Here is a 24,879-nt window from a genome sequence, read left to right on the forward strand (position 1 = left end):
TTGTCACAACAAACATTTTCCCCATGCATTTCTGTTTGCTAATAGCAGTGATGCATAACATATATATTAATCATTAAACATTTAATTGCATTTTAGGTTGAAACTGAAGATTTATAAATAAGACAATGTCTGCAGCTTCATTCAAAGACAGAAGCTCATTAATATCTGCATTATCTTTTGTTCTGTTTTCTTTACAGTACCATCCTGAAGCTAAACACAATGTATATAGTCAGCCATTATTATCAAATAAAGTGCAAATAAAGTGTAACTCAGTATACAAGACAACAAATAAAGCACATTTAAGAATGAAGTGTAACAGATATGTCAGTGTCTGTTATGCGGTGTCAAGGATAATCAGAGCTGGTTTATCATGTACAGTAAATAAATTGATTTAAATTTGCATTGTGTTATCATATTGTTATGTTTTTGTGTACAAATTCAGACCTTTGCTCTGAAGTATTTTAGGAAGTCTTCTGATCAGAGGTTGTTTATACCCTCTTTGGACCACTGCATGTGCTCTTTCAATGTCTTTTTGAATCACATCATCCACACTTCTTCTGCTGAACAAACCTTACCCTTCATTGGTCAAACAGAGTTAACTGTAACAAGGGGTGTGGTCTAATACTGGCTCAACCAGATTTCCCAGAAGTCTGTGTTGTTCCTCTGATAGAGATAACTGATACCACTGGAGAAGAAGGAAAACTTACAAGCTCACATTTTTGTCCATGGGACTCAAAGAATGCCTCTCATGATTTCCAAGGAATTCCTGAACACATCATTGATTTTACATAGCCAGAAAATATGTCGAGTATCATGCCAGGCAACATAAAATGAAGCAATTCTCAATCTTCCAGGGATCTGAAGTGATAAAAGGTAATTTTTTTTCTCTGTATTATCTGTTTTATCATGGGGCAAACAAAATTATATAATGATCTCTTTCTTATGTATTTCTGTTATGATAAAGTATAACTGTGGCTATAAAATAAAGAAAATATAATTATTTTAAAGACCCATATTAAACACATTTTAAATTTTTTATATTTAATTTTTAATTTAATGTATTATATATTTAATATTTTAGTATTATATACATTATAGATAACATCATAAGTGCCATGAAATGAGTAACATAACATGTTGAATGCTCCCTTATTTGTTCCAAATGCTTTGTTTTACAATAAAATAATCTGATGAATTAATAATTTTAACTTGTCAAAATTAAAAATGTCCACTAACACAATAACTAAAATTTTACTTAATTAATTTAATAGGTCTTAAATATTACATTTCAGCATACATTTGAAATAAAAGGTGAACACTTAAACATAAAACAATACTCTAAGACATAAACCACAATAGTTTGAAAGTTAAACTGTTATTATTATGTGATTTTTACATTGTTATCTGTAAAAGTCACATAATAGCTGAAAGAGCACTAGAGAATGTGTTGTAGGTTTTGGGCAGTGGCAGTAATGTTTGTGATTTCCTCATCCCAGAACAGCAGAAAACAAAGCCCACTGTTATATTCATAAGCTTTTCCCTAAGGAGCTTGGGTGGACCTGTTCACATACATGTGAGAAACTGCAGTCTTTCCTGTTTGAAATCCATCTAGTAATTAGATAGCCAGTGATTTGTAGTTCGCTCTTTTTGCCTTTATGTCCCTCAGACATTTTTTGGTGTAGCCAGCCCTTGGCATTACCATTTGTTTCCAAAGCCTCAATCCACAAGCAATTTAAAACAAATCCCAGTGATTGGTAATATATCATGTTCTGTACAGTGTCCGAACAGACGTTTTAAATTACGCTGACTGTGATGAATGCTTAGCATTAAGATGTGGATTGGGAATACTGCACATGCAGGTTTTAGATCAAGATTTTCATCTAATCCTTACTTTACTCAAGGCCTCTGCAGCCAAAGGATAGTGCATGAATAAGCAACTGGCCTAAAAATGTGTCCTCGACTTGTGCCATAATAGTCTGTTTTCTGTAACTCAGTTAATTCTAGGAAGTCTGTGATCTAACTAGAAGAACATTCACATGATCACTCATAAGACTACACACACAGAGATGTATTATTTCTAACACTAGAATAAGGTTCTGTTTGTTTACATTAGTTAACATGAACAAACAATAACCCATTGTGTTGACATTAAAAAACATTAACTCATTGCCCGCCAGCCTTTTTATTTAACAAGTTGCCGACCAGCATTTTTGTGATTTTCAAAAAAAATCACAAAATGCCTTTAAGGAAAATGTTCTTCTAAAAATATATAAACATACAAATATATCAAATGAAAGAACAGACCCTCTGCTTTCAAACAAACAAACAAACAAACAAAACGGGGAAAAATCTTTCATCCTAATATTTTTCTCTGCTTATAAACTCTTAAATATGGGTATTTTTCTTCAAAATTTGGGCAAAAAGCTGAAATAAGTGCATTTTTGTTAAGAACTTTTTTTGTCATTCAGAATGATTATCAAAACCAAAATGTAGTAAAAATTAAGAAATGTTTTGCTTCAGGTTTTTATAAATTGGGGAAGATTCTAGTGGTAATCGCGGTATTGATTACAATAAAAACTCATCAGAAACATGTTTTTATCAGGCAAATGTTTGCTCTTAATTGACAAGATAACTTGTCAATGGCAGGGAATTTTTTTTCATGCATTTTAACTTATTAACACTGTTTAAGAGTTGGATTCCTCATGCTAAAAACTGGCAAAGTGTCAAAAAAGCAGTTGGACGTATGAGTATTTCTGTGTAGAATGCACTTCACCAGGGTTCACACAAGTTTCGGAAAGATTCATATGTAAAAATCTAACTTTTTTATGGGCAATTTTAGTACAGAAAGTACAGTGGAAGTCCTTATATGGGCACTTTAACCTGATCTGTCTTTTATAAATCTGCTAAAACTAAAGACTCTTTGGATGTATAATAAAGGATGTAATACTACTCTATAGGTACTAAAGATTAACTTGAGATAAGCAGAAACAGCGTGTGTTTGTATTGTAATAAGATTGAGAAAATATAAGGTTAATTAAAGTGACACTTTGTAGTTTTTCATCCTTCATAATATATTTTCAAGACCCTTGTGATGGTACATCGACTTAAAATAGGTTGAATGACATGTCCATCATTACCTGACGGGGTTTGTATCACTTTAACTCATACTTTTAAACTTGGGGTTTCGGGTAGTAACCAGAGCACAAAACAAAAAACTACAAAAATCTGCTTTACGGCATACGTCTCTTCCTCCACTTCCTCAAATTCGGACGTGAGAGCGCAACTATTTATTTTCCTGATGTTTTTGTCATGGCCGAAGCAGCAACTAAGAAAAAGAAACACAAGGTTTTGTCAGAGGAGACCAGAAAGAGAAAACGGGAGAGTGATAGAATAAAAAGAAGAATGAGGATCAATTTTATAGGGTCAGCGTTCGCTCGCTGGCATGAACTAAAGGAGGAGGAGGGGTTTCTGACCGATGCTGACTTGGCCGTCATGCTTTTGGACTAGTCAGTAATGTTATATTGCTTGCTATTTATTAGAGAGAGACTATTATCATGTGACACTGTGGCGCTGTGGTAGCCTCATGGAGGTACGCCACAGGCGATCCAGGTTCGATTCCCCTGTAAGGAAATTGTTTTTATAAACTTTAACCAAACGTCCACCATTACAACTGGCTTGAAAACGTGAGCTACGTGATCTTTCAGCGTTTAAAAAAAAATAAAACCCATGAAATTATATTCGGATGACATGCCGGAAGGCACACTTTGTGACCTAAAGAGTTGTCTTCTTTTCCTTTGCGACAGTGCTGCTGCGCTTGTGGCCTCTAGGGGTTTGAAAAATACATGTCTAGCACCCCCTAGTGGCCAAAATGTTCTGCGGCTTGCCTTTAAAGGAACACGGCCACATTTGGGTGATTTAGCTTATTCACCGTATCCCCCAGAGTTAGATAAGTCCATACATACCTTTCTCATCTCCGTGCGTGCTGTAACTCGGTCTGACGCTGCCCCCGCTAGCTTAGCCTAGTACAAAGACTGGAAGTGAATGGCTCCAGCTAGCAAACTGCTCCCAAAAAGTGACAAAATAACGCAAAAATTTTCCTATTTATGTGTTGTGGTTCGTATAGTGACACGTGTATAAATACCAAGGTGATATGAGACACAGCAATCTTTTAACAGTATACATACTGGAAACCATATTCTCAGAAGGAGAAGCACTGCTACTTGGGCAGAGTTAAAGATGGCTGTGTCTCATATGACCTTGTAATTTGTACACCCTGTGACTATACAAACCACAACACATAAATTAGAAAATGTTTGCGTTATTTTGTTATTTATTGGGAGCAGTTTGCTAGCTGGAGCCATTCACTTCCAGTCTTTATGCTAAGCTAAGCTAGCGGGGGCTGCGTCAGACAGAGTTACGGCACGCACGGAGATGAGAAAGGTATGTATGGACTTATCTAACTCTGGGGGATACGGTGAATAAGCTAAATTCCCAAAATGTGGGCATGTTCCTTTAAATACTGAAAAAATACAGTATATTGTTCTTCAAATTAAACATCTGTCACTTTTTACTGACCATCCTGTTGTTCAAAATTCATATTGTGTTTCCATAATGCGAATCGAACTACAACCCCTAGGTGTTTGATACAACAATTTTGTTGTTATTACAGGGCACGAAAAGCTACAGAATGTTTTACACAAAGAAAATACTCAGATAAGAAAAAATCAGCAACCGTTTCCATCAAGGTCCTTCTGCAGTCATGAAGGACCGCATGGAGGAGTTGAAGGCCAGTGTTGGGCTGGCGAACAACAACCCTTTTTTTGAAGATATGAAGAACACAGAGCCAACATTCCTGACAGAGCAGCAAGCTGTAATCTTTGAGGAGGAGCCTGTCCTTGAGAACTTCCTAAAGGAGACCCAGAGCATTCGTGACAGCATCGAGGAGCTTGCTTCTGAGGTCAGAAAGTTCAGTCAGCAGCAAAGAAACTTTGTAGCCACCATGAGGCGCCTCAGCATCATGAAGAAGGAGAGCAGCATGACCCGAGACATCAAGCTGTTGGCCGAGAGCCTGAATAAGAAGTTAGATGCTCTGTCCACGCTGGTCAAGCGCACCGAAGCCGAGTTGGGCCCAGACGCAGCCACCTCTCGTATCACGAAGGCCCAGCATGCAGCCCTCTTCCGCCAGTTCCAGCTAGTGATGCGTCAATACAACGATTCGATCCTGAGCAAGCAGGACAAATGCAAGCGGTTCATTATCCGGCAACTGGAAGTATCAGGCCGCGAGGTGTCCGAGGAGGAGGTGGATGACATGATAGAGCAGGGCAAGTGGGAGATCTTCAATGAAAACATCATGGTGGATGCAAAGATCACTCGTTCCCAGCTATCGGAGATAGAGCAGCGCCACAAGGAGCTTGTAAACCTGGAGAGCAACATGAAGGATCTGCGAGATCTCTTTCTACAGGTATTTATGCTGGTGGAGGAGCAGGGGCACCAGATAGACAACATACAAGCCAATGTAGAGAAGACACAAGACTATGTTGCGGCATCCAAGGAGAAGTTTAAAACTGCTGTCAGATACAAGAAAAATAATCCCCTCAGGAGACTGTGCTGTTGTTGCTGTCCCTGGTGCAGATAGCAGAGCAATGCAGAATGAATTGTGGGAAGCTTTTCGGCCTAATGCACTTTAAAGCAAGAAAAAAGTGAAACGTTGGATCAACTTAAAAAGTACTTTGATTGGTAGCACCCAAAAATATAAGTTTATTCAACTTAAAGTTTCACTTTAGGAAAAAAGTAAAATGCATATTTTTAGGTGTTTTTAGGTAGTAATTTTTAAGTTGTTCCAACTTTTTTACAGTATAGGGACAAAGAACAGGGGGCTAAGCACGTTTTAATTTAACATTAAAGCAGGAAGTCTGCATAACAGTAAAGAGATTGAAAAATTAGAGAGATTATATAAAAAAATACAAATGCTTATTTGTGACTTCATATAAATTATATAAGCCACATTAATATATTTATTATTATTATTTTTATTTTTTAATTAGTTAAAATTTTATATTATTCCTGTAGTATTATGTCTTTAAAAAAGTATTGTATAATACAGTGATGGCTTGTGACTTCTCATCCGAGGGGCGCAAATTCAAAATATGTGTTTGTTGCGTCATGTGAACCATGTGCATCACGTGTTTTGTCAAAATAAGTGCCTGCTGCACATGCGTCAAAATTATAGATTATCATGCAGTCTAATTTTAGTAAAAATATGCTATATATATATGTGGCAGCACGTCACTCCTCATCCGAGGGGCGAAAATTCAAAATAAGTGTTCGGAGTATCATGTGTGTTGCTCGTGTTTTCAAAAATATGTGTTTGTTGCATCACGTGTTTTGTCAAAATAAGTGCCTGTTGCACATGCGTCAAAACCGTTTATGATAAAAGAGACGCTCACGTTCACAAAATACAAGCAAGATACTCCCTTAACAGTAAACTCTGATTATGCATGAGATAATGCGAGTATCTGGCAAACGCGAGCGTCTCTTTTATCATAAACCCTTTAGACGCGTCTGCAACAGGCACTTTTTTTGACAAGACACGTGATGCACATAGGATCACATGACACGTCAACACATATTTTGATATAATGAACCACACACATGACGGGCTACATACATGTTGTGACGAACTTCGCATCGTGCACCCTCGAAAAAAGAAGTCACTGGGTGCCACTGGTATAGTCTGTATATTTGTTTACTATAAATAATAAATTCACACAGCTTTTTGCTATATTACTAAATTATCGACATCCATCATGTTCTTGCTATTTTGTTATTGGAAATATTTTTCTTCAACAAACACTAAAATGTGTAAGACTTGTGCAAGTCCCGAGGAAATGTTCAGTCAATACATTGAGCATACAAGCCTCTCCCACAATGATGACTGAGAATTAACATTACTTATTTCATATGAACTACAGATATTGTATTGTAAAAATAAAAATATGTCGCCACTTTTAAATGTCCACAAAATGTTGTCTACCATGTCTACCATTTTTTGCCCATAGATAATTATTTGAAGCTGATAGCTGGTTAGTTTTATGATAAGATAAATAGGAGACGTTGGTGAGTCAACAGAGCCGGTTAGACGCTATCATGTTTCAGCATAATTACTAGGATATGGGTGTGTCAGTGTACTGTACTGTGCTGTGGAAAAGTTGTTTCATAGAAAAAGATGAATATAATTATATACACTTAAGCAAGAAGAAGAACTGTGCACTGTAAAAAATGCTGTAATTATGCAGCTGATTGCCAGTAACTTACTGTAAAAGATAAAGACAGAAAATGTTCATTTAACTTTAAACAAACGGCTGCCAGTAACTAACATAAATGTAAAATCTACAGTAAGTTACTGGGAGCTAGTTGCCAGTAATATCCAGTGACACTGTAATTTCAACAGACATTTGTTTACATTGTGTTCACCAAGATAATTTACAAAAACATAGAGAAATTACAAATAAAATAAAATTAAACTTGGAGCAAAAATATGTTAGCATTATGGAACTATGGTAGTATATGATATTCTTTGAAAATAGTCGAGGATAGAAGCTCATTTATATGTGACTACTGCCTTTGGAAACTCCACTAAAGTCATTTTATTTAATTTCTTTACATAAAATCATTGCACATGAAGAACAGAGACGATATTACCTTGAAAGATCTTTAATATTGATTGAGTAAGATCATATCAAAGATTAAAATCATTGCGAAATTAATGAGTGAGACTTGAGCCTGGATTTCACAGACAGGGTCACATTTGGACAAAATATCAACCAGGCACGAGTGCCATGTTGCTTTTATAAAACGGTACCACACAATAAAGCGCAAACATTCTGTTGGTGCATCGACCAATTTTTATTTAGAATGAATTATAATATAATGTAATGAATATTTTATAATTTAATTAATATTTATAAGTTTCCTGCAGAGGGTTTAGATTAATCCAGGACTATAGGCCTTATGTTAGAAATTTTTTACAAACATATCTTACAAAAACAATTACTGGTGTGCATCTTAAAACAAAACAAAGCCACTGAAATATGTTAAGATATGACAGTGCAAGATGTTTTTAAATTGAAGAAGCTCAAACATTCATTTTAGTCTGAGATAAGCTCTGTCCAGGAAACCGCCACAATAATCAGTTTTTTTGAGGGAGCTTGATGTGAAGTTTTAGTTTAGTTTAGTTTCTTTATTTGTCTCCCTTGGGAGAAATTTGTCTTGGACAGAGAGTCTACCAAGAGCAATACTTTAAGGTGCAATACAATTCATACCGATAAACCTATACAAACACAACCCCCCCCCCCCTCGATCCACCAACCACCCACACACACCCATCCACCCACAAAAAATACATACATTCATTTTGTACTGTTTAAATGTTTACAACATGTCACAACATGTATGTAGCCCGTCATGTTTGTGGTTCATCATTTCAAAATATGTGTTCTGCGCGTCGAGTGATCCTATGTGCATCACGTGTCTTGTCAAAATAAGTGCCTGCTGCAGATGCGTCTAAAGGGTTTATGATAAAAGAGACGCTCGCGTTTGCCAGATACTCACATAATCTAATGCATAATCAGAGTTTACTGTTAAGGGAGTGTCTTGAGTGTATTTTGTGAACGTGAGCGTCTCTTTTATCATAAACGGTTTTAACGCGTGTGCAGCAGGCACTTATTTTGACAAAACCCGTGAGCACATGGTTCACATGACGCAACAAACACATATTTTTGAAAACACGAGCAACACACATGACACTCCGAACACATATTTTGAATTTTCGCCCCTCCGATGAGGAGTGACGTGCTGCCACATATATATGTGTGTGTGTGTGTGACATAAATAGCATATTTTTACTAAAATTAGACTGCATGATAGTCTATAATTTTACTGTGTTGGACTTATTAGATTAGTTCACAATATTATTATGGGCATTGTAGGATTATTATTACCAAACAATCCAGAATGAACAGTGGGGAATGTTGGATAACATTTGTCGATAAATAATTGTACAAGTACAAGTTAAAATCCTTGGATATGGACATTTGCGTTGTGTGTCAAGTACTATGAATAATTATAAAAAAGAAATACTTTCTTAATCTTGTTCGGAGTAGCATATGTTTGATTTTAATGGATAGAGATAAAGCTTGACGGTTTATGGACAGACTTGAACGACTAAACAGTTTCCCATTTCTTTCTGCAAAAGCAAAATGCATGATATTGCCATGCACCTTTTGCACCTTAATTGCCCCCTAGATTTTATAATCATGCGTTCCTGGTTAAGCAAAGAAAGACATAACATTAGGCCTACAAAACCATATCAATAAATCAATTTTTACCATGTCTTCAAAGCATTGTCAAGTCCAACAGAATAAAGAAACTCATGCAGGTTTAAAATAACACGAGAGTAAATGATGGTAGGATATAATAGCTCGCGTCACGGCATATTGATAACCAGCAGATGGCGCTGCAAACCACAGAAACAAAGCCCACATATCTATAACAGCTGATACTGCAAGACAGCGAGATTGAGACTTTATGAGAAAAATAAAATAAAATACACAGTGGAGTATCATTTAATATCTTTTGTATCTTGTTTGGCAAAATTTCTGTTAATAGATCTGTGTTTGTCTTGGCCTTTTTTGTGAAATGGCCTATGATATCTATATCAAATGAAGATTCACTATATGGACACATTAAGCAACAACAGAAATATGGTATAGATATTGGGAAATTGGATAATTTACATGTCTACAAACTTTTTAAATATGTTTTAGGTGGTGTCACTAACAATTTCTGGATGTGACAAAGTAAAACATTTTTATTCACGTAGCACTTTTCCTAATGCACACTGTTGTGCTTTACAAAAACATTTTAGCAATAGCGTCTTAATTTCCATATGGTCCTCATCAATCAGTTTTATTTAAAATAACATTTTAAAATGTTTGTAAATATATTCACTGAATTAAGATAAGATCATAAAATCTTCCTTTATAATTATTATAAAAGCATACTGTTTACAAAATATTTTAAACACATACTGTAGTAATTTTAATGTAAACTACCCATTTACTTATTGCAACAATGTTAGTGTACTATATTGACAAATTTGACTAATTTATTCTATTCTCATTATGAATACAAATATTACGCTAAATTTTTCAATTATTAAAATGGTAAGCTATTAATTTTGAATTTTAAATGAAATATTATGTTTATATTTATTTATTTTCTTTATGTATTAATCTCACTTTGGTAATTGCCTTTTCAATTTCTTTTTTTTGAAAAATACCAGAATACCACATCCACTTTCAAATGGAAAACATGTTTATTAAAAGAAATATGACCATATCACATCAGGGTCTATTGGAAGAGGACAGTAAGTAAAAGACACTTTCTCCTGTACTGACTTTTTTATGTGGACTGATGGCTGTACAATGTCACTAATACAGCCAGATTAAAAGATGAATCATCAAAAAAGCTATTTAATGCTATTTTCCCAATTAAACAGCTTGCTTTGACTTTGTTAGCAGTAGTGAGTGGAGAGAACTCAGCACTTTTTTTTGCTAGAGTAATCACAAATGAAATCTGAAGAGGGTTTGCGCTTTGTAAGGACAAATTTATCTTATTAAATTTTTTTTAAAGAGAACAATAACAAACGGTGGTTACTACTAGAGGTTACTACTTAACAAACATTTATCTTTCTCTTTTAATCTTCAAAAGAAAAAGAGAAACATTTGCATGAAAAGATAAATGTGTGCAGTTCTAAAAAGAGTTTCGGGCCAATTATAACAATGAATTCATCCATAATGTCTAAAGTACACATTATGTGTAATATATAATACTGTTTTCTCAGGGAATTAATATGAAGCTTATTGAAAATCCTAGCAAGTAGGAAGTGGAAAAGGTCAATCTTTTCTGAAATTGCTCATCCTTAATAGTCAAAGACATCAATTTGCTTCTCTGTCATTCTGCTTTTAACAGATCACATCAGTGGTTTAATAACCCGACCACATCAGAATGTAGTGAATGGAGCTCTTTGTTCCCAGGTCGCGGTCTTTAATATTTTGGCACAGACTGCCGGGTCCTTGGTTCATCATCAGCTAAAGGCAAACTGCAGTGTGTACCTGAAATAGTTTTTCCCTGCCTCAGGAAAGCCTTTCGCTCAATAGGAGCTACACCAGCTCCAGCTGGCCGGGCTAATTTACTGGCACTGGTGAGACTCATCCTCTGAACCGTGACTATTTGGATGACTATACTTCCCCAGTACTTCTTTATTTTGCTGCCTCTTTAGACGAACAGGGCTCTCTAGGGAAGAAGCCATTCACAGTTAGAGTTGGGTTTAGCAGTGGCTCATTTAGTAAATGTCACTCATGTGATAGTTTTCCCACAGTACACTAATATATTTGATAGAAATCACTTGTTAGTAAGTTAAAAAGTCATGAGATTTTGAACTAAAATGAAAACGACTAAAGGTTTAATCTCAATATGCACTGTAAAAAATACTTTTCTGCCTTAAATTTTTTTGTTGAATCTACTTGAATTTACAAGTCATTTCAATGTACTATTATTTATCTTGACTAGAGATGAGTTGTTATAACTACAGGTGAGTTGTTATAACTTATAAAATTAAGTTTCTCAACTATATTTTATAAGTTGTGACAACTCATCTTTGTTGACATGACTTGTAAATCTGAGTTGATTTTACCAAAATTTTTAAGGCAGCAAAGTATTTTTTACAGTGTGGTTATGACAGTGTGTAAAAATAATTGCAATGATGGCAACTCGTAAATGGTGCCTTATGACTTAAATATACAGTTCACCTTTCTTTAAACATTCATACTCATTCTAAACCTTTTGAATAAAGACATTTTTAGGCAACTGAATATCTCAATTTCCATAAACAATTATAGATTTGCATTAGGAAAGTTAAAATCAGTGACTGTGGGAGATGGGGAATATTTGTTGCATATATATATATATATATATATATATATATATATATAATTTATACACTTTTACTTTATTATTTAAGATCATTTAAGGCTTAGAGATAATGAGATTTAAAATAATTCTGATCTAAACAGCATTTATATTGTTATTTGGTCGGAAAATAAGTGGCCTCAGAGGAGAGCAAGAGTTTTGGCAGAAGAAATGCTCTCGTGAAGAGTGAATTAAACATATGGTCTCCTGGAGAAGAAACCATCAGATGAAAGTTTGTGATTGGCTGAGGTTTCAGTGGGGTTTGTTTAATAAGCCTTCAAATATCTGCCATATTCTGCCAAACTGTGAAAATGTTGGAGTGAGATTACAATCGTACAACTCTGTTAGCAGTGCATCAGGAATTTTAATAAGAAGCCTTAGTGTTGGATTTTCAAGATAAGAGAAACTTCAGGCACGGCACATTGCCATGTGTTAAAGGGACTTCCAGGTTTGCAAAATTATGAATTCAGTGTTCTCTCTATTTAGAAAATCAAATATTATCTTGTTTTTACATTACAGCTAACATTATTAAAATACATACTATAAATATAACGCTCTGGTTGCAAACATACAGACATTTATTTTTACAAATAGCATTAGTAGTATATGTCTTAAATGATGCACAGTTTTGTTTAATACCACTTAATAGTCCAATATATATGCTAAATATTGTAAAAGATTAACTGTGATCCAAAATAAAAGTTAGTTTTTGCATAATATATGTGTGTGTGTGCACTGTTTATTTTGTATATATAAATACACACACATGCATGTATGTATTTAAGAAACATTTACATGCATGTACATGTACAGTACAGTACTGTGCAAAAGTCTTAGGTCACCAGACTTGTTGTTTTAGAAGTTTTGATGTATATCCATATTTTCTTTTTCAATCTATTTTATTAAGATACAGAAAATATGGAAATATGTACAAAAAAAAAAAAAAACAGGACTAAATGTCTTCTTTCGGAATCGACGGTGTTTAGTGTGACCTCTCTTGGCATTAAACACATCTTGAGTGTTTTTGAGCAGAATTAAGTAAAAACACTTATTTCTTTAAAATTAGAAATTAGGATTTAATTTTATTTAAGTTTAAGAGATCCTGAAGTTTCCTGATATTGCTCAAGTGGAAGGGGAGTTTACCCTAAAAACTTTACACATCAATTTACATTTTAATAAATTTTTTAATACTATAAACACATTTCCTGTTTTTTCTGGATGTATTCTATTAAAAAGACTGAGAAAGAATTATATATCATCACTATAACATTGCAAAAACAACACATATAATTGTGGCATGGTGGCCTAAGACTTTTGCACAGTACTGTATATACATAACACACAATACACAAACACAAATATATTATGCAAACACAAACTCTTATTTTGTATACGATTAATCGCGATTAATCTTTTGACAGCCCTATTCCTATTCTATATATTCCATAAGCTTCTGTTTATGCTTGTATATGCTGCCTGTATTGTTGCCTGTATCGTATTGTATTTGTGTTGTATTTGCTGTAAAGCTGCTATGCAATAATAATAAAAAGAAATTACTGTACAAAAAAATCAAAAATTTCACCAAATATTTTTAAGGTTCTTTGTTTTGAATTGATTTCTCCTGTTCAGGTTAATAACAGAGTGCCAACTTTTTTATCCAGTATATTATTTTTCCATATTATTGATTACAGTGTTGACAAAAGATGATTTGGATTCTATGATACACAGTAATCATCAGCTTTGTGGAGTGATTACCTACCTCTCAACATACCAAAAACAAAAAAAACTAACAAATAACTTCAGGAAAAAAAGCCTAACTTTCCCCTGTCTATATATGTGGCTGTGATGTAGAAATATGATGTGCAGATACAACCTCACCCTTACAAATACCTGGGGATCTCACAATAAACTGGACTAACAAGTCATGTGTGCAAATCTGTCCTCACAAAATGCATCGAATAAAAGTCTGTGAGACCAGGATATCAGTTGTTTATACCACGGGTCTGCTGAATGCTGTATTCTGATTGGCTGAGAAATGTTCAGTGGGTATGCATTAATTTCTCATAATCGCACACCTAACTTGTCAAATGTTTTAAAAATAGGCACCGGAGCAATGTTTGTGGTAACCGTGGTATAAGAGGAATAATTGACTCTGGTCCTTTGAATTATTTGAAAATAATGCACACCCGCGGTGTAACGGCACTCCGCTTCACGTTGTGCCGCATTGCACCTTGGGTGTGCATTATTTTCTTATAATTCAATGGCCCGTCGTCAATTATTCCTTACACAATGGACATGAATATTCATCTGATTTAACCCCTTGTTGTTCTTAGATCTGCTTCTTTTAACCCGTAGGACATCTCAGCACCTGTCCTGAGAAGTCAGGATCTCTTTTCCCAAGCCTCTCTGGTACTGTGGCTTACAGAGGCACAAGGGTGCTGTTCTGTCAGGGCAGGTTTGGGAGAGATAGATCCTGACTTTCAAAGTGAAACTGATACGAGGTGCAGGCTGGAGAGGACCATACAGTAGCTGTGGCATTTTGATGTCACAGCTGCCACAGTTGCACTTCTTGGATTTCTTATTTGAGTAACTCTCATAAATATTGCCAGACACTTCAACATACGGGCAGCTGTTTTCCTACATCAGCCACGTTCTTCTTCAAATGTTTTTAAAGGTTTGTACACAGACGTACCTTTCAGAAGCCAAAGACAAAAAGGCAAGATAAAAACAAAATATATATATATACACAAAAATATTATAGCATTAAAACACTGAGATATACTCAATATATGTAAATAAAAAGTAGTTGGGAAAAAATGCTTTAAATGGAGAGGTTTGCAGAAATAGGATGAAAAAATAATAAATCTTACAAAACCCTGTCAAAAATTGTATTAATTTTCTTAATAAGAAATAATATATTTTGCACACAGATAGTTAAACTATGCAAAATATTGAAATTTGGCTTAATAGTAATATACATTTTTAACTAAAGGCGGGCAAAGCAAAATATAAAATAGACTTAAAATAAGTAGAATTGCTTGTGAACTTTGTGATTTTTCTATAAACGTGGATATATGCTTTCATGATTTCATTGGATGTGATTATTGCAGCTGGGTTGCCGGTAATTTACCGTAGATTTAAATTTATGTTATTTACTGGCAAGAGTTTGTTCAAAGTTAAATAAATTTAAATATTAACAAGTCTTTATCTTTACAGAATAAAACTATACAATAACAGCCTCATGCAAAGCATTCTGGGAACCAGAAATCATCATCAACCTTTTTCTGTTTTTTGCTTCAGATTTTGGTCCCAAAACGTTTTGCTTGATGCTGTTTTTTTACTTTTACTCTGTAAAGACAAAGACTTGTAAATGTTAAATGTTCATTCAACTTTGAACAAAATATTGCCAGTAAATAACATAAATTTAATTCTACGGTAAATTACCGGCAACCCAGCTGCAATTTCTACGGATTTTTTTTTACAGTGTATCTATATGCTGCTTATAAAACTAGAAATAAAGATTAAATATTGAATTATATACTTAGTAAGGGCAAGGTAGGCTACTGTAAGGTTTATGGTAAAGGTACTTTTTTCCTGTTGTCCCTTGTTTTTTGTCCCACATATCCACAAGAAGACCCCCCAATTCAATCCACCCTCATTGTTTTCTTTGTTTTAATTTTTCTCTGAACCATACTGTCTATGCCCAGATCTAATTTAACTGTATTATGCATCGGCTTTGTGTTACATTTACTTTGCAGCAAAATACTGAAGCAAAGAAATATCTATGCATAATTTTAGACTGAACACATATATATTTAGCACAAATAGCACTGTTTGTACTAAATCTAGATTACATTGTATTATGAATTGTACAGTAGATCTTCACTTTTCAACAAAACAGGCAGTTGTACACTGTAAAATAATCAGTAGAAATTACAGTGTATAAGTTGATAAAACAAAAAACATCAGCTTTGTGGGATTAATTTATGTGTAGGCCATGTTTTGTTGTCATATGAGCTTTAATAATTCCAGGCATGTCAAGTTCAGGAAAAATGGCATCCTATTATGGTGACCACCTTCCTTTGTTTCCTAACAGTGCCCACCCTAACATAGATCTGTCACCAGCTTGTGTCCAAATATTTTACAATGTTGTGTATCAGTGGTGTAGTCTAGATTTTTGTAGTGAGTATACTGTGATTTTTCCCTCTCATCCTTATGCTCACTCGTCCCAGCGCGACACCTCATAAGCACCACAACACTCACAGATGCATACAGTATGGATCTTCATGTAACTTAGAGCATTCTGAAAGTGTACTCATAAACACATAAACTGAATGTGTTATCAACATGTCAGTTTATTATAAGAAAAAAAAGACTTTAGAGCCAATGGGTTTACAGCTTGGGAAACTGGACTGATTTTTAGACTGGTTTAGTGTTAATCAACATCTAACTCAGGAACAAAAGTTACTTAACTGTTAATTCAAATTAAATAAACTGTTTACAATCTTCAATCCGTGGCAAACACATGCATTGAAGGAGAAAAAAATATTCACTCTTTCAATAGATATTATCTGACAACTATATGTTTTTAATTAATACACATTTAAGATGACCATGAATTAACTATAATTTGCATAGTCATTGATATTAAAGCTTATTTTTTTGCATATAATATAAGCATTGTCTAAAAATGAAAATAGGCTTATACTTAATTATTATTACAAGACCATCCTGTAGCCTAAAACTGAACATCAACGCAGACATGAATTTCCTCACAGAAGTTTAAGATCATATACATCTTGTCAAGATGATCTTGAACGCAGATATATAAATGAACACAGAGAAGGAAAGTTTAACACTGTGAAGCACAAGCAAACATGCAGAGGAACTGAAGGCAGCTAAAAACCATCAGGATATTATCACGGGCTTATTTTATTGCATTTAGAGCCTTACCTCCAGATAAAGTAATAAACTGGACTGATGATTTAAATGTTGTACTCACATGTGCGTTGTAAGCTCTATGGATTTTATGTTGCAGCACTGCTTCACTCGTTCACTTCTCAGTGTCGCGTGAGCAGCTACACTGCAGGTTCGACTTCATTTGGCGCTAAGCAGACCTCTTGGTGATGTCAAAGTACCGCGAGAGCGATTCAAATCAGATTTCTCCATGTGATAACTGGAGTCGCTCTCGCGGTGCTTTGCTGTCACTTCCCTGTGGCGTCACACCAGTCTGCTCCCCAGTCACTTTCGCGTCACTATAGTAATTTGATTTCATAGAAATTCATACGCCGATCGGATCGCGCAGTTCGGCAGGAAGTATATAGCCTAATATGTATTTCAACCCGCTAAAGTGGCAAGTGTAGCATGCTAATGATCAGTGCTTCACATCTATATTATGACTAAAAGTTTAAAAATATGTCACAAAACCATGCTGTTACGCATCCTCGCGCTATTTTTAGTGGGTATACGGAAATCCTTGACCATTTCTAGTGGGTATACGGCGTATACCTGCGTATCACGTAGACTACACCACTGTTGTGTATCAAACCTGAATCATCCTAACTTGAAGCGATTACTTATTTATGACCCTATAAATTATTCTCTGATATGAGCTGCAGTCATGTAAAGCTAATTTGGAGATCATGCTGTTTGGGCTGACAGTGTGTGGTTGCTTCGATTTGTGACACACACACGCACACACACGCGCACATACAGAGATGGCTTTCCTCCATTCCTAATGGATAAAAGCACAAGGCAATGTTTTACTATTAATTTAGGTCACAATAGAGATGACTGCACACCTCACAGAGTGTGATCATTCAGCGTGTGTTCAAGATGTTCCCATGCTAATACGTTGCTTGAAATGGAGGCAATTCTTTATTTTAGGGTTTGTTTTTATTTTTGTGTTTGCAGTAAACAACCCACCACAATTAAAAGGCAAGAGGAGACATGTGTTTTACTTTATTTTTTTTCTATTTTATAGAAGTGCCACTTCCGAATTGTTTTAAAAGGCATTTAACTATTTTGTACTTTTTTAGTTCAGAGTAAATGGTTTATTAAAAATCCATTAAGGATTGATTTAATCTCATAAATAACTTGTTTAATTCAAACAAAAAATTATAAAAAGAATACAATTGTAAATTATTTGTCCACCAATGTGAGTGTGTGTTGATAACAACCATGCACTCCTGGTCTTAAACTCGTAAAAAGTGTAAGAAAGTGTGAAATATCAGCTTGTTTGTTTACTGCGTTGAGTTACAAGTGAATAAAAGCTCCAATAAAATCTTTAACATCCTATAAGGCTTTAAAAATCTCTCTAAAGTCTCATGGCTGTTCTCTTCAACTTCAAACAGACAGACTGAAACTTACTTATCGAAATGGGAACATGCCATACATTTGTATTGTTGATTTATACAGATAACTATAGTGTCTTTAAAAAAATACGATCTGTCCTAAACATACCTGTGTGTACTTTATAATGTATATCTTTCTTTTTTAATAATGTTTTTTGGCTTTTGTGCATACATCGGAATTTTGAAAGCCCACAGATTAAAGGCTTTAGTTTTAAAACTTTTATCCCAAGACTGTAAAAAACATTTAGAGCTATTTTGTTCCCGATTCCAATCCAGTTACTGGCTTACATTTAATTCTTCCGATTCCTAAAAAAATACATTTTATCTTATTTCAAACTACAGTATAATATCATCTACATTTTTAGCAGAGAGTAAAGGAATCATCTCCAAGATAAATAATGGTTTATTACTTTGTAATACCATTTTATAAGTTTCATGAGCATTTGTATTATACATGGCCATCAGTTGTGGATGCCTGCATTGATGTATTTTAGCCAACACAATAAGTTGTTTGTTTCAGTTCCAAAATATTTACCATCTGGTTAGACACCGTAATGACATTTTCAAATTCTTTTTTGATGGATGATTCACAAACAGGACCAATCACAATGTTTAAGCACCTTTTATACTGTATGTTGATGGATGGATTGAATATGAAGTTTTTCATTGTGTTACCCATTGCGAGAAATATTTCAGCACTACAGTGCCAGCATCAACTTAATGTGTATCAGCTGGCCTATCTGGGCTGAATTTGAGTTTAGGCGGTTGTTAAAAAATATAATTTTGAGTCAATATTTTTGTCTTGTTTTAAATAAAAACATCCTAAAGCCTTAAAACAAAATACATTTATTTGTAGAATAATATGACATGTTTTCAGCGAATATCTGAAACAGGTACATTCATTTTTTTTTGTCCACTGGCAATTTCAACACAGTGAGGTCAGGTACATTTTTGATGCAAAATAGCAATGTACCAACATCTCCAACCCATATGAATACTTTGATCATGTGTCCATTTCACCAAATACGCCCAATAGATGCGTTTTCTAAATTAGCGCCTCTACCGGCAGCAGGTGAAACTTAATATATTAGGGTATAAAATTATAATTTTAGGGTATAATTTTGCTATAATGACATGTATTTGAATAAAATTTTCAATTTAAACTGCCAGGATTAATTGTATTTTATTACACATTACACTATTCAGGCATTTAGGGCAAATAACGTACCCATTTATTTATTATATGATATAAACACAGCATACAAAACAGTCACAACGTTTTAAAAATGCACTTAAAATATTCCAAGTGTACCGAGGATTTATTTATTTGAAGAAAAGACGCAAAAGTGATGACAATAGGCTTTATGCCCAGCTGCACTACTTCCTGAACTTCAGCCAGCTCCTTGTTTCCTGTCTGCCATTATTGGACAAACTGATTAATCCAGGCGTGTCTGATTATTGTTGTAGTGACTACTGAGGTCAGGCACACCTGGATTAATTAGTTTGTTTGTGACTACTGAGGTCAGGCACACCTGGATTAATCAGTTTGTTTGTGACTACTGAGGTCAGGCACACCTGGATTAATCAGTTTGTCCAATAATGGCAGACAGGAAACAAGGAGCTGGCTGAAGTTCAGGAAGTAGTGCAGCTGGGCATAAAGCCTACTCGCTGTAAATATCAGATCTGGACGTACACTGATTCAAAAACTGCCGTGATGCTATGTCATCTATGATTGTGAAAAGGCATTGGCTCTCGTGTGTATCGTGACCGACTGCTTCATTACGTTAGCTAAGAATGTGAAGCGCTATTGAAAATTGAGATTGACTACGTCATGTGTTTATGTTTGAATGAGATCTGACTGTGCGTTCTTCATATAAAGTAATCGTATGGCTTCAGTTCGCAAGGTTTGCAACGTGAATGGTTTGTAATAATTTTATGCTGTTTTACGCAATAAATACCTAACTGTACTTTTCCTTGCGTGTTGTGTTTTATATGGTTGAGAAGTGGTTGGGTTTAGGGTAAGGTTTATGTTTATGAAACCGTTTCTACATTTACAAATTCATAAAATTAAATGTGTCTACTCTGATGTATAAGGCAAATTTTTTTAAACATAACAACAGATTGTATTTATAAGCTACTGCCACTAGAGGACACTAATGCCTTAATACGTCACTTTGCATCGTAAAAAGGTGCTTGCACAAACGACTTATGAGGTCGTTATTTTTTGTAGGAAAACAAAGTTTCTTGTTCCTAAAGTAATCTTATAAATGATAAGGCAAAGATACTGGTCAAGAAAGTGCATCTTTAAACTGCAAGTCATTGAAATAAGGTCTGACTCAAATGCTTTTATTGTACTGTTACAGGGATCGCGACCGGTATAATCACTAAAACAGTGAAAAAAAAACATCACACACACAAAAAGTATTTCTCTAATCCGTGACTGTCATCAGAGAAACGGCAAACACAATCATTTAGAAACCCCCAGACTTTCCAGCTAAATATTTGTATTCTTGTAGATATTTTGGAATTGGTTATGACCTCATTATGTCAAATGAATGATGCATGTCTCACAACGGCTCCTCTATTATCAAGAGAGAACGGTAAAGATCTCATGCGGAGTGGTTTTGCGCCAGTCATTTTCTCCCAGCAGTGTTAAGAGTATAACTCAGCACGCTCACTTCCTTGCTATGAGTAACTAGGCCAAACAGTACAAACATGGTTGCAGATGTAGAACTGATTCTTTAGAAACACACGTTGGGATTAACAGTAACACATTTGGATGTCATACGGAAAGCATGTAAATGTTCAATCTTATGCATAATACATTTTTCAATATTTTTTTACTTGACATAACATAAAAGAGAGGTCCATGTGACACATGTTGCTAAGCAAACATGTCAAAATGATCCCTAAAATTTATCTACAGTACATTTCCAATTAAATTAAATGATCTTTCCTATGACTTTAAATTTCAACTGGGAGTAGAGGACTATTCGCACAGCGTGAGCAGAAAACCACATCTACAGAATGCTGAGACTGGAAAACTCCAGTACTAGTAAAACCAAATGGGTATAAAAGCTCATTGTGCCTTTCTTCTTAAATACTATGTGGTCTTATGGGTTTAAAGAAAAAGACAGAATTATTTTAAGTACCCCTTTTCATCAAAAAGGACCCTTTTGAAAAAAAAACACATTTTTTAACTTTCCCTCGCAATGGGTCAAAATCCACTAATTGTGGTAAAATTCCACGTCTCATTTTTGAGTTTCCGAGGATAGGAGAGAATGACAGACTAGTGCCAGATGTTAAATGAATAGTTAATCCGCTCACCCTCATGCCATCCCAGATGTATACAGTATAACTTCCTAGTTTGAATGCAAACTAATAATTTTACAAATGCCGCCATGTTGCCATCATGTTATCTTCTTTAATGGGGCTCAGCATGCAAAGCTCCAGAAATCACACCCATCCATCACTGAAGGCATTCAAATGACTCCAATGGGTTAGGAATTAATCATTTCTTTTGAAGAAAGTCATATATGGGATGGCATGCATTTACCAAATTAATTTGCCCTAGTTGGTACATATTTTCTCTCTAAAAACTCTCTTACTGCAACATATAGGACATCTGAGATTGTTCAATTTTTATTTATCAGCCTGACAGTCAACAAAAAGCAGAGAAATCAGCTGAAGAACAATAAAAATGCACAGATACGATATAAATGTGTGTTTGAAAGAAGGCATGCAGGAAGTGTCATGTTTTTGGCACATGCATCTTTTGACATTTCCAAATTCTTTTTTGATGGATGACCCACAAACGGGACCCGTGACTTTTGAACGCAATATCTGAGCACCCTTGCATGTCATAAATTAATCATGGTTGGATGTATTAAATAGCGTATCCCTCTCCTCAGATTGCAACCAGATGTCACTGCATTTCAATTAAATTCAAAGTCAGAACTACGTGTTTCATAAAAGCTGATTTTTCCAAGCAGGTGCAGGATGATCAGTTTGTTGAACAATGAAGTGGAGGGATGGGATCTGCGTGGATCACAGGTGTCCGTTCTGACTCAAGATCAGCGCACATGCACACAGTTGTTGGGTTTCACACATATGCATTCAGTGGGAACAGGAAGTTGCAAGCCATCAAACTGATGTCATCATTGAAGGATTGACATTTTTAACAGAGTACATTTTCAGATTTTGATTAAAGATTATGAAACAAAATAATTGTACCACAAAACTATAATGAAGACTAACAAAGAAAAAGATTTCGACTTTAATTAAAGGGACAGTAAGTAGGATTTTAAGTGTTTTATTAATCAAAATCAATATCTTTATTCATAAATATGTCCTGGTTGGTGTCAAATGACCTCTGCCAGTGATCTGACTTTTCTTTGTAAGCTTAGAATTTCTTCTATTTACTTACATTGAACGGGTAAGTCCGCCGTATTGATAAACTATAATAGCAGAGAGGGACAAAAAGCACAACGCTTTTTCATTCAGAACACGTGAACCAGCTGAAACGGACAAGGAGATCAGTGATTACATAACGGCTACCATAGTTGCAACATGCATTTGGAAAGGCGAGGCGCTAGAGAGCACTATTCGTTTGAATGCAAAATCAATTTCACCACTAGATGGGGGTAAATTCTACTTACTGTCCCTTTAAGAGTACTAAATTTACTGAACACTAAAAGCTGATTTTTTTAAATGGTCAACAATAACATCAAATTTTTTGTTCGAAATTAATATTTTAAAAAGCATTTTTTACATTTGCCGTGTTGTACACTGAAAAAATTATTAATTCAATTTACTCAATTTTTTTAAGGTAAGTGGTTGCAATCAATTTTTTTAAGCTATATTAAAACAAAAAAATATTAATACAAAACAAAACAAAAAACTTTTGTTTAAATGTAGCTTAAATAAATTGATTGCACCACTTATCTTAAAAAAATTTAGTAAATTGAATTAATCATTTTTTTCAGTGTAGATCTTCCTAACAAGATGCAATGTGACTAGATCAATCAAAAATCACCAAGCCAATCAGAAGAGCCTGTAGGCGGAGCTCTCACTGCATGCACGCTGCTGTCCCCACTCGGATATAAACAGGTATAAACATAAATTATTAATAAATAATATGTTAATATAAACAATTAAACATTGTTAGAATTACATTATTCAGTGACCGATCCATGATCTTTAGCAGCAATAATTTCATTATGCCTATATCACTGTATAAACTTTTTTCTTGTGGACAGATCTAGCCAAGGATCCGCAGCATTGGATCTGTGTTAATACGGTAAGTCTGGTTAAATGCAGGGTCCTGCACCCAGCTCATCACCCCTCTGGCCACCACCTCCTGACAGCCACACTTCATGAGTCCAGTGTGACAAAGAGAAAGCCAGCAAGGTCACATCTGCCCTGTGGCTGAATGCCAGACTGTGGACAGGTAGGGTGCATGTTGAAAAATGGAAGGAGGCACACTCATTTTATTGTCAAGTGATATAACAATGAGGTAAATGTTTGGCTTTCAAGTATGGAAAATGAGCATAATTAACTTCGCTCCAGAAGGTTCAGACTGGATGGAAGATATTTTCCATGATGAAACATAAAATAGCATGAACCATCTCCCCAGCTCTTATGATTTAAAGATCAAATGGCTCATTTCACTCTCAGTATTTAGCAGGAATTGTTCAAATGTATTGTGCTTTGACACATAATCTGTGTTAATAATGTTGACTAATAAACATGTCTCTAAATTTAAATCTAAAAATGAAACGAAATGAATACTGTATATACTGTAGAAGTATTCATCATTGTTAGTTCATGTTAATAAAGGGATAGTTCACAAATAAAAAATAAATCAGTCATAATTTACTCACTGTCTTTTTCAAAGTTGTATACATTTCTTTGTTCTGCTGAACACAAATGAAGATATTTTGAAGAATATTTATAACCAAGCAAGTAACTGGGTCGACATTGATTTCCACAGTAGAAAAAACTACTGTGCAAGTCAATGGTGCCCCAGATCTGTTTGGTTATTAAAATTATTCAAAATACCTTTGTTTGTTTTCAGAAGAGGAAATACATCTATACAGGTCTTGAACAACTTGAGAATTAGTTAATTAATTAATTGACAGAATTATTATTTTTTTTCTGTAAACTATCCCTTTAATGTTAACAAACAAAACCTTGTTCTACTCGGGTAGTAGAGTTTGATAATATAATCGACATTTAAGAATCATGAAGTCCAGGTAAACATAAGGTAACATTATGTTTTATTTTCAAAATTATATTACAGTAAATAATTATAGTACAACAAAAAACTTCCTTGAAACTTATCAACTTAACGAAGAGTATTTTTAGAGATTCAGAGTCTCTGTATTCAAATACTGACCCCACCATTATGGCAGCACACATTTTAGTTGCCTATAATATGTAGGACTGTCAATCTATTTGTGATTTTATTTATAGTCATCAACATCAATATAAAACA

At 34.6% G+C, this 24,879-nt stretch overlaps 1 protein-coding gene across 1 annotated transcript; it reads left to right on the plus strand.

The window, feature by feature from the left end:
* The first annotated feature begins 675 nt into the window (after positions 1-675).
* On the plus strand, positions 676-7,182 carry stx19 (syntaxin 19). The gene is made up of 2 exons (XM_065293088.1): positions 676-873; positions 4,670-7,182. The coding sequence occupies exon 2, from the start codon at positions 4,760-4,762 to the stop codon at positions 5,633-5,635; it is 876 nt and encodes a 291-aa protein (XP_065149160.1). The 5' UTR covers positions 676-873; positions 4,670-4,759; the 3' UTR covers positions 5,636-7,182.
* The last annotated feature ends 17,697 nt before the right edge of the window (positions 7,183-24,879 follow it).

Source organism: Paramisgurnus dabryanus, chromosome 15, assembly GCF_030506205.2.
Source record: "Paramisgurnus dabryanus chromosome 15, PD_genome_1.1, whole genome shotgun sequence".
Lineage (NCBI taxonomy): Eukaryota > Metazoa > Chordata > Actinopteri > Cypriniformes > Cobitidae > Paramisgurnus > Paramisgurnus dabryanus.